The sequence below is a fragment of the Acanthochromis polyacanthus genome, chromosome 9 (assembly GCF_021347895.1).
Source record: "Acanthochromis polyacanthus isolate Apoly-LR-REF ecotype Palm Island chromosome 9, KAUST_Apoly_ChrSc, whole genome shotgun sequence".
NCBI classification, from domain to species: Eukaryota; Metazoa; Chordata; class Actinopteri; family Pomacentridae; genus Acanthochromis; species Acanthochromis polyacanthus.
The window spans coordinates 29927043-29941830 of record NC_067121.1 but is presented as its reverse complement, the minus strand read 5'-3'; the positions used below and the strand labels follow the sequence as shown (position 1 = coordinate 29941830).

Sequence of the window (14788 nt, the reverse complement as noted above, 5' to 3'; positions counted from 1 at the left end):
GAGTTGGAAGATCACTGGACTGAGATTTATCCAGTAGAGAAACCTCATTTGTTCTCACAGTGTTTCTGGAGCCGTTTCCTCTCATTCGTCGCGTATTTACAGCTCACTCGGGTCATCGGGCTTCTCACCAGGGCTGCCAGAAAGCGGAGAACTCAAGAGCTAAATATAGAAACTACCAAACCCCGATTTCCGCTCTTGAAGAGTGAAGGAACTATTTTGGGAAGCCGTCTCTTTAGCCTGAGAGTCTGTTTTCTTTCTCTGCCGGTGGCCACTTGGGTCACTCCGACCTTGTTTCTGTCCAGCTGGTGGACGCACAGCTTGTCATATATTCTGCTGCACACAATGGGAAGATCACACAGGAGCAACATATTATCACCTATTGTAAAGAACTGCAGAAACACTGGCGTGAATGTGACGGTTCTCACACATAAAAACAGGTAGTGGTGAAATAACAATGCCACCTATTATTTATTGTCTAAAATCTACATAGGCCGAACTTTCCGCTTTGCTGTTTTCTCACCGATTGTGATCTCCCCTGAAAGGTCAAGTGTCACCGCATGCGGGAAAAACCAGGTGCAGGAGCGTTCGAGAACTTCTCACTGAATGCTAAAAATAACAAGACAAATCATAATGCTTTAAGCACAAAGATGTCCCCGCACAAATATCTCTGCATAAGCATGATTGCCCCTGCAGCGCACCCTCTGCCGTAATCCCGGCCTGTCATTGTGCAGCAAAGTGAGAATCAGAGCGGGGCGCATGTCCAGCGGCTGGCAGCCCGGCTCTCTCAGCATGTGCCCCACTGTGAAGCTCTGTCCTGGCAGCTGCAGTGTCAGTGTGTTGGAATGTGCTGATGTGGGGGCGAGGAAGGGGAGGGAGGGTGAGGCTGGACGGTGGAGGGTGAGGGCTGCAGTGGCACCTCTGCTCCTCTGGTAGGCCCAGCTGCGTGTTTGTTAGACCGCTGCCAACTGTTGCATGGTTTTCCAGCCTCTTGGTGCATTAACCCTCCTGTTGTCCTCATTTACGGCCACCAAAAAGTGTTGTTTCCTCGTCTGAAAAAAATCCGAAAATTCAGCAAAAAAATTCCCCAAATTTCTGAGAATTTGCAAAACCTTCAGGAAGAAAATTCCAATAATTCCTTAAAAGTTTCCCTTAAAAGTTAGATTTTAAGAAAAACACCCAAATTTGGCAAGAACATTTTTGTAAAAATTTTCAAAGATTTAGTAAAAATCTTCCCCAAAAAATCCTAAAAATATCTAAAGGGATTACATATGTATCAGTAACACTTGTAATGTTGTCTTTAAGAACATTCACAAAAAAATCAACCAAAATCCAGCGAAATTCGCTGGATTTTGGTTGATTTTTTTGTGAATGTTCTTAAAGGAATATTTTTAACATTTCTTTTTTTCCACAAAAAAAATGTTCAAAAATTTCCCCAAAATGTTGAAAATGTGGACGTCAGAAGTTTCACTGTGAAAATATTTTTTTCAAACTTTAAAACGGGTTGAAGTGCCAACTAAAGGCTATTCGTATTCACATAAACAGTGCTAGAATTTATAATTTGATGCATTTTATACAATCGACACTGTAAAAAAAAGTTGTACAGTTTACGGTGAAAAACTGTCAAAGCATGACGGTAAAAATCTGTAAACTGTAAAACGGTTTGATGCAGTTTATATGACACTGAATCACCCTAAATAGGTTAATGAAGAGAAAAATGCGTTTTTTAGGGGGGTTTTTTCTCTTGAAAAAATACATTTCCCAACTCCTGCACAGTTTTAAATGGAAAATTGATGTAATATGTATAACAATACTGTAATTTTTACATTTAATTCTTGAAAAGAACACAGTTCTTCCCATTTAAATGTACAAATTGTGACATGCTGAAACATTTCAAACACGTAATATGGCTATTTCTACATTAATTATATGTGAAAAATACAATTTATTACCAGCCAAATTGATGCATTTTTGTGTTAATAACAGACATGCTTTAATATCTGACAGCTTTAACCGTAATTTTTGCTAAAACCACATATATTTAATGTTAAATATACTAACTGTTGTGCTGATAATGGAAAAATGCTGTAATATTTATAAGTTACGGAAACTATTTTATATCGTATTTTCATATAAGTTTGCAAGTTTTTAAAGGTTAAAACTTTTTTATTTTACAGTAAAATATGGAATGAAGCATGTTTTTTAACCCTAAAATCAACAATATCAATACATTTCTTTACCATAAATGTAGAAAAAGTTTTACTGTAATTTTACGGTAGCGTTCTGGGAACCACAGCTGCTGGAATTTCACCGTAAAAACACCAGTTTTCTTTTTATTTTTACAGTTTACTCTTGTGCTTTTGATCCACTGCATTCATCTAACAGCCGTAGTCCACAATCTAAGAACACGATTAGATTATTAAGCGTGTTGCATTACAAATAAAAGGTCACACACGTCCACAAATACCCATATAGGTCGTATGAGTTTTCTGATTAGATATATTCCATTCAGCTTTATTTACACAGCGCAAAGTCACCTCAGGCCACTTCACATAGTGGGATGAAGGCCTAGTAATGTGATATCATAGCAAAAAAAAAAAAAAAATCAACAACTTAGCAGTAGTGGGAAGATAAAACTTGAGCAGAACCATTCTCAGTGAGGGCGGTGATCTGCCTTGACTAGTCCGGGTGAGTTTTGTAAATCTCTTGCTGGGATTTCCATGATGTCACCAAGTAATAAACAGAATGATAAAGTTGCTATTTGTCCTGCATTAAAACCAAGGGCATAAAATATCAGCTTTAATGATGTCAGGTGCTCCACTGTTTACCACTCCCTTCCACCACTGAGCTTCCTTAAGGAAAACACCAAGCCTGGATTGGAACATGGATCGTACAGTGGTGGAAAAAAGTTTTCGGACAGCCTTAAAATTTACATAATCTCAAATATTATCATGAAATATTTGCGGAAAAATCTAATGTTTGTGTTTCAAAAGGTGCAACTGCATTAGACAGACTTAAACGAATACAAATGATGTTTTTTTTGTTTATAGTTTACAAGAAAAGCTAACAAAGCTAAATTCTTGACAGTTTCAATATGTCAGTTCTCAGCATTGCCATTATCAAAATCAACAAATAACAGAGAATGTGTTCAAAACTGAAGAAAAAATATATCAACCATCACATCATCAAATCATCATCACTTCATATGTATTTTTATGGAATCAATCAATTTTAAGCATTTAATGACTTTTTTAGGATTTGTTTAGTACTTTAGTGGTGACTGTACTAACAGAATTTACACTTGAAGACCTAAGAGTGATTCTTAATGCAATATTTCCCAAATTCATGAGTTGTCCAAAAACTCTTTTTCTCCACTGTATTTCTAAAGTAGTGTCCAGCTCAAGATTGACTGTTGAATTTAGTTTCTGTATGTGTAGATTTTACTTGAATGCTTTCTAATTCTGGCTCCGGCTATCAGGAAATCGACCAGATCTGTGTGCTACACCTCAAACAAGAACTCCATGAGCCCACACGGCTGATGAATCTAAAAGCGTTTCTTAAAGTTTGATGCTTTAAATTTTGAGCTTGAAAAACATTTTTCCCCAAGAAGCACTCTGGACAGATCACCAACACATAGACAGGCAACCAAGCACATCCGCATTCATACCTATAACCAATTTAGAATCACCAAATAACCTGGTTTGCATGTCTTTGGACTATGGGAGGAAGCCAAAGCACCCAAAGGTCATTTTGGAGGCTGTACTTTGTCATGCTGTTAGGTTTCACTGCCTTATACTGACAGTGATTCCTTTGCCTTCATCAATATAAACTAGTTGGACATAATATAAGGAGGATCTCTCAGTGTGCAGCAGCATAATTCTACATTATTCCAGTAAAAATGGTAGTAAAGTAAAGGAAACACCTCTCTAAAACAGGTTCAAGCTACATTAGCCTAACTCAGTTAAGAAGTGTAAGCTTCATGGTTGATTTTGCAACTTCATCATCACATATCTTCACATATTTACCTTTTCCTTCCCAATCTGAGCAGCACACTGATTTCTGTATGTTCCTAATCTTTGGCACAATGAGTGAGTATAATACAGCTCCGAATACATCATACATTTGACTCGGGTTATACAATGTGCTCCCGGGTTGCACTATATATAACAATTCAAAGCGCAAGGTGCCTTATAAGATCACACAGTTGTGTTCTGTTTTCAGAAACAAACACATGCTTGTTGCACATGAACTGTGACCCACGCTGCAGCAGGTACTAGTGATGACACGCACGGCTTTTTTTTCCAACAAGGAAAGTGTCTTTCCAACACTTGCATCAGAGCTTGACCGCTCCAATCTTAAAATAACCTTTTCCCTTCTACAATAACAATGCCACATTACATCAGTCAGTGTCACGCCCCACAGTCACACGTCAGGCAGCCTTTTACCCAGTGCCAACTGAAACCACGAGGCCCCGAGGAGCTTTTCTAGGGCAGGGGGGCATTTTAGTTCAGGTACCACTTAGAAGTTATTTTAAGTGCCATCAAATCATTATCACATCATCAGGCTTTATTTTGAATGCTGTATTCATGACATACTTTGGTATTAATGACTTCATTAGTAGTGCCTGTGTGGTGTATAAAAGCACACGTGTAGATCTCATACAATAAAAGTTATGTTTAATATACTATAAAAGGGAAATATATAGTTAAAGTGCATTTAGTTTGCCTTTAAGTGCAGCTATTAGCCCTCGTGTTGTCCTGTGGGTCAAAATTGACCCGTTTTAAAGTTGGAAAATGTGGAAAAATATATATATATTGTCACGCTGAAACTTCTGATGTCCACATTTTCAACATTTTCGGGAAATCTTCGAACATTTTTTGGTGGAAAAAAGAAATGTTAAAAATTTTTCTTCAAGAAAATTCACAAAAAAATAATTTGCTGGATTTTGGTTGATTTTTTTGTGAATGTTCTTAAAGAAAATGTTAGAAATTTTGCTGATACATATATATTCACTTTAGATATTTTTAGGATTTTTTGGGAAGATTTTTACTAATTTTTAAAAATTATTTACGAGAATTTTCTTGCCAAATTTTGGGCACTTTTTAAAAATAAAACTTTTCAGGAATTATTGGAATGTTCTTCCTGAATGTTTTGCCAATTTTCAGAAATTTGGGGAATTTTTTTTGCTGAATTTTCAGATTTTTTTCACACAAGGAAACAATATTTTTTGGTGCCTGTAAATGAGGACAACAGGAGGGTTAATATTTCTGCCTGGAGTGGGGGCTTCTGGGTAATGTAGTGTTGCTTTAGCTTTGCGGCCAGTTCTCTGCTGTGGCGATCTTCTTCGGTATCTTGTTGAGTTTCCTGGGAGAAGAAAACCTTCAGAAAAACCCTGTAAACTTGTTAAACACGTGAATTAAGTGTAACTAGAGCAGCACAAAACAACAGGGACATTACTGGAGGAATCATAAAATGGCATCAGCTACAGGAAAAACACCGGCTGCAGAAATGTTGAATCATTTTCATGTGATCTGCTGGGTTGTATAAAGCACCCAGTTTAGCAATATTAAAAAAAAGAAAAAAATGGTCACATGGTCTCCCTGACATGAAAAGCTGGAGCTGGATTGTGCAACTCAAGGACAGCCTTCTGCCCTCTCTCCTCTCGTGATCATGACTCTGCGCTTTCAGAGGGGATTGCCCGCCTTGCATCCACTGACATCATCGACATTCAACTCCGGAGAGATCACCTGGCCTATGCATGTGGAAAAGGAAATTAGCGACGGAGTGAGGGAGCAGTTCAGACCGGCTTGCACAACAGATTGCTGACCAAAAACCTCCTTCCAGCTGTGTACTCTCGGTTGAACTTTGCCACACATTCTGTCTTACTGGCAGAAGCAGCCACCAGCACAAGCACCATAAGAACACCTGATGTAACCTCGCCGTTTAAGCAGTAAATGCACAACTGCCCTATTATGAATGCTCACTGTACATATCTTGCAATAAGTGACATGTAATGTAGGTAATGCGTCCTTGGTACAGACGCCCTTTCTAGGAAGTCAGCTGGTGAAAACGCAAACAAATCAGAGAATTGGTGAAAAGAGAACCCGTTTGGATGAATGAGCATGGTCCTGCTGACCGAGGCAGAAGCCTGTGCAGAGAGAGCGGCGAGGATTATTGTTCTGTTCAGCTCAGAGATGGCACTGAGGCCACAGAGGCCGACATGACCCCTGTGATCCACACGTGACTCCCCTTTTCACAGCCGCCAAAAGGTCAGAATTCAGCTCGGCTTTGCTCAAATTTCCAGAAATGAAAGAAGAAGAAAAAAAAGCACGTGTAGCTCTTGTTCCAAAAAATACTTTTTATTGACAGCAATACATATATGTGTCTGGTATTCAGATGTTGCAAATATTTATGGTAAAAAAATGAAACATAAATACATTTAAATATAATTAGAAATAACTTAAATTGTAACAAAGGAACTATTTCATTTGTGGCAAAAAAGCCAGCTGGTTTAAGAAACACTAAATACACAGAATGTCTTCACTGGATGTGTAGCCCTTCCCTTTTTAAATTATGACAATAGCAACATCAACATTAACAATTTTAATCAAATAAGTGAAATTGCAGTAGGTCCAGTGTTTCAACAAGTGCTTTGTTTCTGCAGAGAGAGAGAGGCCGAGGCCTTGGTCCACTCAACAGCTCCATGTTCTGGTCTCTCCCCACTTTTCTGACTCGTCACAGAGGCTTCACCAAACAAACACATGATATAATCCTTCTGTACAGTGTCCAGTTCCACATTTAAAAGCACACACGCTTTTTGTCATCTCCACCTCATGACGATACAAGAGCCTCGTCGTCTCATCTTGGTTGCAAAAGCTGACAGACGCAACTCCAAACAGTCCGGTCCAAAGCGGAAATCAGACCCCCTGCTTTTTTTTCTCTTTTAAATTCATCCCGTGCAGACAGACAGGGACTTTTTTTTTCCACCAAATTTTTCTTTTCCCATCAGCAGTGCTTTGGAATTTGATCTCTGGGTGGTTACATGTGTCCATCAGGGTTCACACCACTCTTCCTGCGCAGATAAAATTCCTCTCTGGACAGGATTGTTGCAGCTTAAAGTTCATCGTTCAGGCAGATTAATGATGGGTACCCACTGGTCCATGCAGCGGCTCTCTCTGCAGAAACGGTTCAGTTTGCTCAGAGCGGGGTCCTTCCATGATGTAGAATGTGGGCTCTGAAAATAATTGAAAAAGACAATATATTAGCTGAATATATTTCTGCATGGTTTACACTGCAGTAACTCGCTGATAGTCCTTGTGTGTTTGTGTATGCAGATGCAAGGCACTTCCCGGTACTGAAATTCCTTGGAAGTCATATAAGGGAGGAGTCATAAGCATGTTTACTGAATGCTCGAAAACATGTTCTAACAGGTTCTTTCCTGACTAAGAGTTTCACTCATCTTTCAACATCTTGGATGAAATCAAAACACAACAAGACCCACTTTGAATGATGAACAACAATACTTACAGTGACGAGGACACAGTGTACATCCAGAGGTTCGCCCCCACTCTGCTTCCCACCTCCTCCTCCTCCTCCTCCACCCAGGATTTCTGCCAGGCGCCTGGTGTTGTTGACTCTCAGGATGTTGATGTCATTCTCACAGCAGAAAGCCTGAATGAGGGTGAAGTGGATCTGCAGGGCCACATCTTTGACGTCTTCGTCATCCGTAGCCAAGATGCACAAAACCACATTATCAGGGTCTCTGTGGGGGGAGAATAAAAAGAGATGGGGTGTTAGTTTGCTCATATGTAGCACCTGTGGTATTCTTAATAGGAGGAGGTCAAACAAAAGCCTCACAGCTGAGTGACAGCAGATGAACTTACACATTGAGGGACTTGGCAGCCTCGTAGACTCCCACTGTAATGCAGCCCTGTGGCAAGGCAGAGGTCAGGACTTCTTCCAAAGCTTTCGCCACTGTATCCATTCTGTAACACCGAGAAAATGACGTTAACGTCGCTGCAAAAACTTCCCTTTAGTTAGCTGGACTCCTTGCTCCGGAGACTCCTAGCGAAGCAGCCGGCGTCACTCCGAGCAGAGCCGACAGATGTGCACAAGTTAGTTTCGACACTTAAAAAAAGCAAATTTCTTGCCAGTGCAGCGACTAAAATCACTTTTACGTATGTAGAAAAGTCTGAATTTGCGCTGTCGTGTCAAACTATCAGTTTTTCTTCACCTTAAACCGGGTCGGTGCAGCGCTGTTAGCTAACCGGTTATCGAAAAGTGGAGAGCGTCTCGCGACAGACTCAACAGCTAAAACCGATTAAACTTCAGATTTTAACATCTGCAGCTGTAAACTGTAAGTTACAACAATAAAAAAATCATCTCAATCATGCATTATTTAACTAATGCATGCAGCAGACCTTAATAAACACGGTGGCGATACACCCGCAGCGTAAATATGCATTAATAACATTAATATTCCATATTATTTACCTTTCCTGAGAGTAATCCCCATTTAGTTCCTCAAATGTCATGTTGTACATAAAATCCAAAATCCACCTTAGAGCAAAGAGTACAGAACCACCGGCCACTTTTTCCTCGTATCTTCTCGACGTGACACACACTTTATCTGTAGTCCAACTGTGCTGCAACTGAGAGATAAATCTGGCAACTTCACATTAAAACAGTACGGGACAATGCGAGTCAGGCGAATATTTGCATAGCCGCGATCATTGGTGGTATGCTAATGTAGCCGCTGGGCTCTGGGACCGGATTGGACAGACACGCGGCGACAAGGCGTGTCTGTCTCCGGCCGAGTTACTAGCGTAACTGCAGCTGTCTGCTGGCCTCCTCCAACATGTGGATAAAAATAAAAAATCCGTTTAGCAGGCCGGCTGCAGCACGCAATTAGCTATGTTAGCATAACTTGTGCACAGCTGTAACTTTACTGCTTAGCATTAGATCCTCAAAAACACGTTTTGCACAAAAGCACGTCTTATTTAAGTGAAGTAATATTTTCGGACAATTCAAGAACAGCCTGAAAGAAGCAAAGCAGGAGTCTACATGTGAAACATGCCGCTCAAAGTGAGTTTTAATGCAGTAGTGGAGTAATAATGGAGCTGCAGAACTCACCCTGGCTGCCGGACCGGACCGGGAAGTCTCCAGGACAACCGCATAGCAACGGGACGTCTCGTAGGAAGAAGCTGCGCTCTGATTGGTCCGCTGCGTAGCGTGCGAAAACCTACCGAAACCGCGCGCGAGATCCAAAGGACTGGCGCGAGAGAGGAGTACGGGAGCAGTGACACACCTGCATTAGTCGTTCTGCTGGAAAAGTAGGTCAGGATCCCTCCCAGCAACCATCCTCCCTCTGAATAACTGGCTCTGTCTGTCCTCATGTTTACTCAGAATTAAAGTTATTATACTTTTCACGTTTTATAGCTTCTGGATTATGGTGGAAAGCTGCTAATTATGTCTGCTCCGTAATGATTCAGCCTCAGAGATGAGCATCAGGAAGATAAAATCACAAACAGAGTGAAATAAATGCAGAGAGACAACTTTTAAACACTTGTTCTTGAACGTGATCACTGATTAAACCACATAAAACTCAAACCTCTGTTTCAAAGTTACACATTTATAAGTTGAAAATATTCATTCCCTGCATTAAAAAAACCTTACAGATCTATGAAGTCCCTGCCTCTAGTCATATCCACCTCTTCCTGCTCATTGCAACTCAAGTACACCACCTCACCTACACCTGCTGAAACACTACTCTGCCCTACAAGTTTAATAATGAAGTAACTTCATCCATTCATGCTTAACTAAAAAGTAATGATCTGATTGGTTCCTTAGGTCTGTTACATATGAATCCCTGAAAGTCTGAATCTGTGTTTTTGAGACGGTCATCAGTAGATTGCAGTTTCAGGGTGAAAATGCTCAGTCATGACAGTTACTGCTTATTTTGCTAACAACACGTGTCAGCATGTACAAAACACCATGTGGACAGGTTGACATGCAAAAGAAAAACTTATATATGGACATTAAGGACCTTTATATGCTGACACAAGCAGCAAACTAAATACATGTTTAAAAAATTCTATTACATCTGCACTGCCTGTAGATACATGGGCCTATTATCACACTTGAACTTGTTTTCTGCCACTTATCCAAGTTGTTTTCTCCTAACTTGCTTGTGTTGTTTCTACTCTCGGTTTGGATAAAAACTACATGAAATTGTTGAAGTGTAGGAAAAGAGTCACAAACAATAGGAAGAGGGGGAGTTGTCTTATTGTTTTCATAGAGAAATGCCAACTGAGGGAATGACGAAGAAGGAGGGTGAAATATTTTGTGATTAGAGATAATGATGCTAGCAGCGTACCACTTTTGCATGACTTTAGATTTTGTTTGAACATTTGGGAGGGACACATTAAGTCTAAGCTTCCATAATTCTGAGCATCAAACACTTTATTTCCTACATTCTGGTGTATTTTCATGCATCAACTTGTGCATTTTCTGCTTCAGTTCAATGTTGGAAATGTCCTTATTTGCATAAAGGAAAGGCACAAGTGTCAATTCAAAATATAATAAGATAATGCAATAAGGCTCTCAGGTATTCACTGTAGTAATTTCAAACATTTATTCAACCATGGATCAACTTTCTCATGGAACAATATCTCTGGGAAGTCTACACATACACTACTGTTCAAAAGTTTGGGGTCACTTAGAAATGTCCTTAGTTTTGAAATAAAAATTGTTGTTAAATTAATCAGAAATCCAGTCCAGACATTGTTAATGTGCTAAATGACTCTTCTAGCTGGAAACGGCTGATTTCTAATGGAATATCTACACAGGGGTACAGAGGAACATTTCCAGCATTACTCCTGTGTTCTAATACTACATTGTGTTAGTTAATTGTGTTTGAAAGACTAACTTATGATTAGAAAACTCTTGTGCAGTTATGTTAACACATGAATAAAAGTGTGAGTTTTCATGGAAAACGTGAAATTGTGTGGGTGACCCCGAACTTTTGAACTGTAGTGTGTATAAGCATGATTTTTTCTTCGCTCCTCTTTGTGCCTTTTTTTTTGAGGAAATAACGGACTGAAATGTGCATGTGGTACCTATTCATACCAACAGAAAATGTATTAATTTAAATCATCATATGAACTCCTGTAACTAAACAGTCTGTGTTTAAAATTTTCTGCAGATTCAAAATGCATCCCACATATGTGTGTTTGGGTTTGTGACAGTTAAAAAAAATAATGAAGATGAATGTTTGTAATTGTGTTTTTCACAGTTGATTTAGTGGTTGTAATGGTGTTATATATATATATTTCTGTGTTTTCTGCATGTGCACTAATGCTTTGATCCTTCCACATCTCAGCCACTCACTTCTGTACAAACAGAGCGCCATCAGAGACCTGTATATAGGTGTCTGCATGCCTCAGTGTCCTGGTTTCCCTCACAGTGAACATACCCGGGTTTCTCCAGACCGGGACAAAGGCTGATCCAGGTTTGTGAAGGTTGGATACAAAACCTGCATATCCTACACTATACACAAACTAATGTTCTCACTGATACCTGCACAGTTGTACCTTCAGGCTGGTTCAAACAACAGTGCTGAAGTTTTAGAAGTGAAAAGTTACATCCAGACAATGACGTGGAAATGAGTCAGAGAAGTGAGAGGAAGCCATGCTGTGGGATGTTATGGGATGTTATGCTGCCCCTTGGTGGCTGCAGACCAAACTTGCCTGGCTGCACACTCAAGCACAATATATCAGTAATGCATTGCAGAAAGCATTATACAAGACAGAAAAACCGTCTCTTCTTTATTTCTAACTCCTATTTGTGTCCGATGTTTGCAGTTGAAGGCACCTGACCCTCAATTAAATCACCAAAAGGTAACAGGCTATATGTCATCCTTCAGATACTTTCTAAAAACTAACAACATGGTTAACATAACAATCACTTAAATTTAATATGAGTATGTCAAAACTCTGGCTGTGTAAATTTTAAAGCCTTGGTTTTTTTTAAATAGTCACAATAAAAGTTGGTTTCATCTGTTCCAGGTCTGTCCAGCAGGAGGCAGCATCAGCACATCACACACATGCAACACATTTCTCAAAAGTACTGCTCTGCTCTGATTTGAATCCGCTGATTACTCATTCATTGTATGGTACTGGACCACACGCAAACCTAAATTCAGTCTCTGATATTACCAATGACAGTTTTTTGGTTTGATTTAATTTTGTTGTCAGTGTATTAAATACCTATCATTTATCGACAAGTATTAAAATTAAAAATACAATAAGAAATTACTAATATCTTACTTACTACACTGACTACTGAAATACAGAATCATGTATACAAGGACACCTGTAAAAGGTAAAGTTAGAAGTTTAATTCTCCACACTGCTCTTTTTTAATATAGACTGGAAATATTGTAGGATCAGAACTTAGTGTTATTTGATTGACTAACATGCAACTCATATCTTCCATTAATTATTGTCAGTTTTAGCTCCTTGCTCAAAATGTTGAAAGCGCACTTATATTTTCATATGTCACTAAAATCACAAGTAGATTAAATGGATAGGTTTCAGGTCTCTGAATGGTTTTACCTGTTCTAAGTACAATTGTGCAACAGTAAAGAAAAAAATACAAAACTTGAAGATCCAATACTATGAACTGTAGCTGTTAGCCTCTACTACACTGTATCACATGTCGTGGTCTGTGTCATCACATCTCAGCGTAGGTTCAGTCAGGGCTGTGTGCTATGTGCTTTTACTTGAGCACTGTATATTTGATGCTAATAATGCACAACACACGTGTTCTCAGCCCAGTTCAGTTTGGACATGACTGATCGTTTGACCGAAATGAAAATCATTTTGTCACGCTTCCCTTCACATCAAGTGACAATCAGCATGAGCACGTCTTCCCTTGAATCACATCTGTTACCTTTTTACTGCAGAAAAGCCCACGGGTGATTTGCGTAACGACCAACCAGTTATCTTTGCCATTCTTAGCCACGCCCCGACGTTTACGCACTCAGTTGTTCATCCACAGAATGGTCATCATTTGAGAATCGGCGTTCAGAGAGGATTGTCTATTCACTGCATTTGTTTTTACATTTGGTAAAATTTTAAAGACACAGTTTGACTTTTTTTCAGCACTGCACAGTTGGCTTTACCACATGTGGTCTATTTTTCGGATTGCACATGTGGATCTCCAGATCTTATTGAAGCAGGTAAAGAATATTCCAGGTAAGTTTATTACACCACAATACAAATAAGATTTACTCCAAGTGGCATTTTTCCAATTTATACCTACTATATTATATGTGCAGCAGGAAAGGTGATGATTTTACAATTCTACAATTCTACAATTTCATTTGGCAGACGCTTTTGTCCAAAGCCACGTACAACACAAGCAAGAATTCAGACATAAGGAAAAACCTGTAGTAAGTGCAAAAAGTGCTTCAAGTGCGATTGGTCAAAGGTTGCAGAAGAATTGCCAACCAACCACTCCCCACCCCCCACCCCCCTTTTATTTTTTATTTTTTATTTTTTTAAATCTTTGTCAGCGCTAAATAAATGCTGGGTTTTGGACCACCTGACTTATTCTACCCCTAAGGTGGAGTCAGATTAAGTGCCTAGGTGTTCTCTGAACAATTGAGTCTTCAATTGTCTTTAAAAGTAGAAAGGGACTCAGCAGAATGCACAGAGTTTGGCAATTTGCTCCACCATTTGGAAACAACAGAGGAGAAGAGTCTGGCTAGAGATATCGAGGGTTTTGGACCACCTGACTTATTCTACCCCTAAGGTGGAGTCAGATTAAGTGCCTAGGTGTTCTCTGAACAATTGAGTCTTCAATTGTCTCTTAAAAGTAGAAAGGGACTCAGCAGAATGCACAGAGTTTGGTAGATTGTTCCACCATTTGGGAACAACAGAGGAAAAGAGTCTGGCTAGAGATATCGAGCCGTGCTGGGCTGGAAACACCAGGCGTCTCTCACATGCAGAGCGAAGTGGGCGTGAAGGGGAGTAGACCTGTATCAGGGAATCCAGGTAGGCTGGGGCCGTTCTTGTAAATGTTAATAATGTACTTTGGTCTATTTTATTGGGGCAGGATGTTAAGATGACTTTAGTCAGTGTTGTTTTTCAATAAAAGCAGTTATGAGGAGGGTGAGACAAGGGCGGAGTGTTGAAGAGAGGGGTCAGATAAGGACAGCAGAATGTATACAATATATATACATTATATACAGAAGTCTTCTATTTTTGCATATTTGTCCCATTTAAATGTTCCCGAGCATCAAACTATTTTTTATCAGTCAAAAAATAATCCAAGAAAACACAAAATGCAGCTTTTAGATTTTACTTTTTAACCCTCCTGTTGTCTTCATTTGCGGGCACTAAAAGCATTGTTTCTTTGTCTGAAAAAAATCCAAAAATTCAGCAAAAAATTCTGCAGATTCTTGAAAATGTGCAAAATTTTCAAGAAGAAAATTCCAATAATTCCTTAGAAGTTTTCCTTAAAATTTTTATTTAAAAAAAATCCTCCAAATTTGGCAAGAAAATTCTTGTAAATATTTTTTTTAAAAATGAGCAAAAATCTTCCAAAAAAATCCTAAAATCCTCTAAAGTGATTACATAAATATCAGTAAAACTTCTAATATTTTACTTAAGAACATTCAGAAAAAATCAACCAAAATTGAGTGAATTTCGCTGGATTTTGGTTGATGTTTTTCTGAATGTTCTTTAAAAAAACATGTTTTTAACATTTCTTTTTTTCCACCCAAAAA

At 39.1% G+C, this 14788-nt stretch overlaps 1 protein-coding gene across 1 annotated transcript; it reads right to left on the bottom strand.

The window, feature by feature from the left end:
- Positions 1 to 6335: 6335 nt before the first annotated feature.
- On the bottom strand, positions 6336 to 8760 carry gadd45aa (growth arrest and DNA-damage-inducible, alpha, a). Its single transcript, XM_022212336.2, has 4 exons — positions 8491 to 8760; positions 7881 to 7982; positions 7525 to 7759; positions 6336 to 7231 (listed from the first exon to the last, which is right to left on the bottom strand). The coding sequence occupies exons 1-4, from the start codon at positions 8538 to 8540 to the stop codon at positions 7118 to 7120; spliced, it is 501 nt and encodes a 166-aa protein (XP_022068028.1). The 5' UTR covers positions 8541 to 8760; the 3' UTR covers positions 6336 to 7117.
- Between the last annotated feature and the right edge of the window lie 6028 nt (positions 8761 to 14788).

Bases quoted from the DNA above. Each gene is read 5' to 3' on its own strand.
- gadd45aa (XM_022212336.2), bottom strand. From the start codon at position 8,540: ATGTACAACATGACATTTGAGGAACTAAATGGGGATTACTCTCAGGAA. The intron at 7,983-8,490 runs GTAAATAATATG...TCGGTGTTACAG, and splicing joins GGGGATTACTCTCAGGAAAG to AATGGATACAGTGGCGAAAG. The intron at 7,760-7,880 runs GTAAGTTCATCT...CTCCCCCCACAG, and splicing joins GCTGCCAAGTCCCTCAATGT to AGACCCTGATAATGTGGTTT.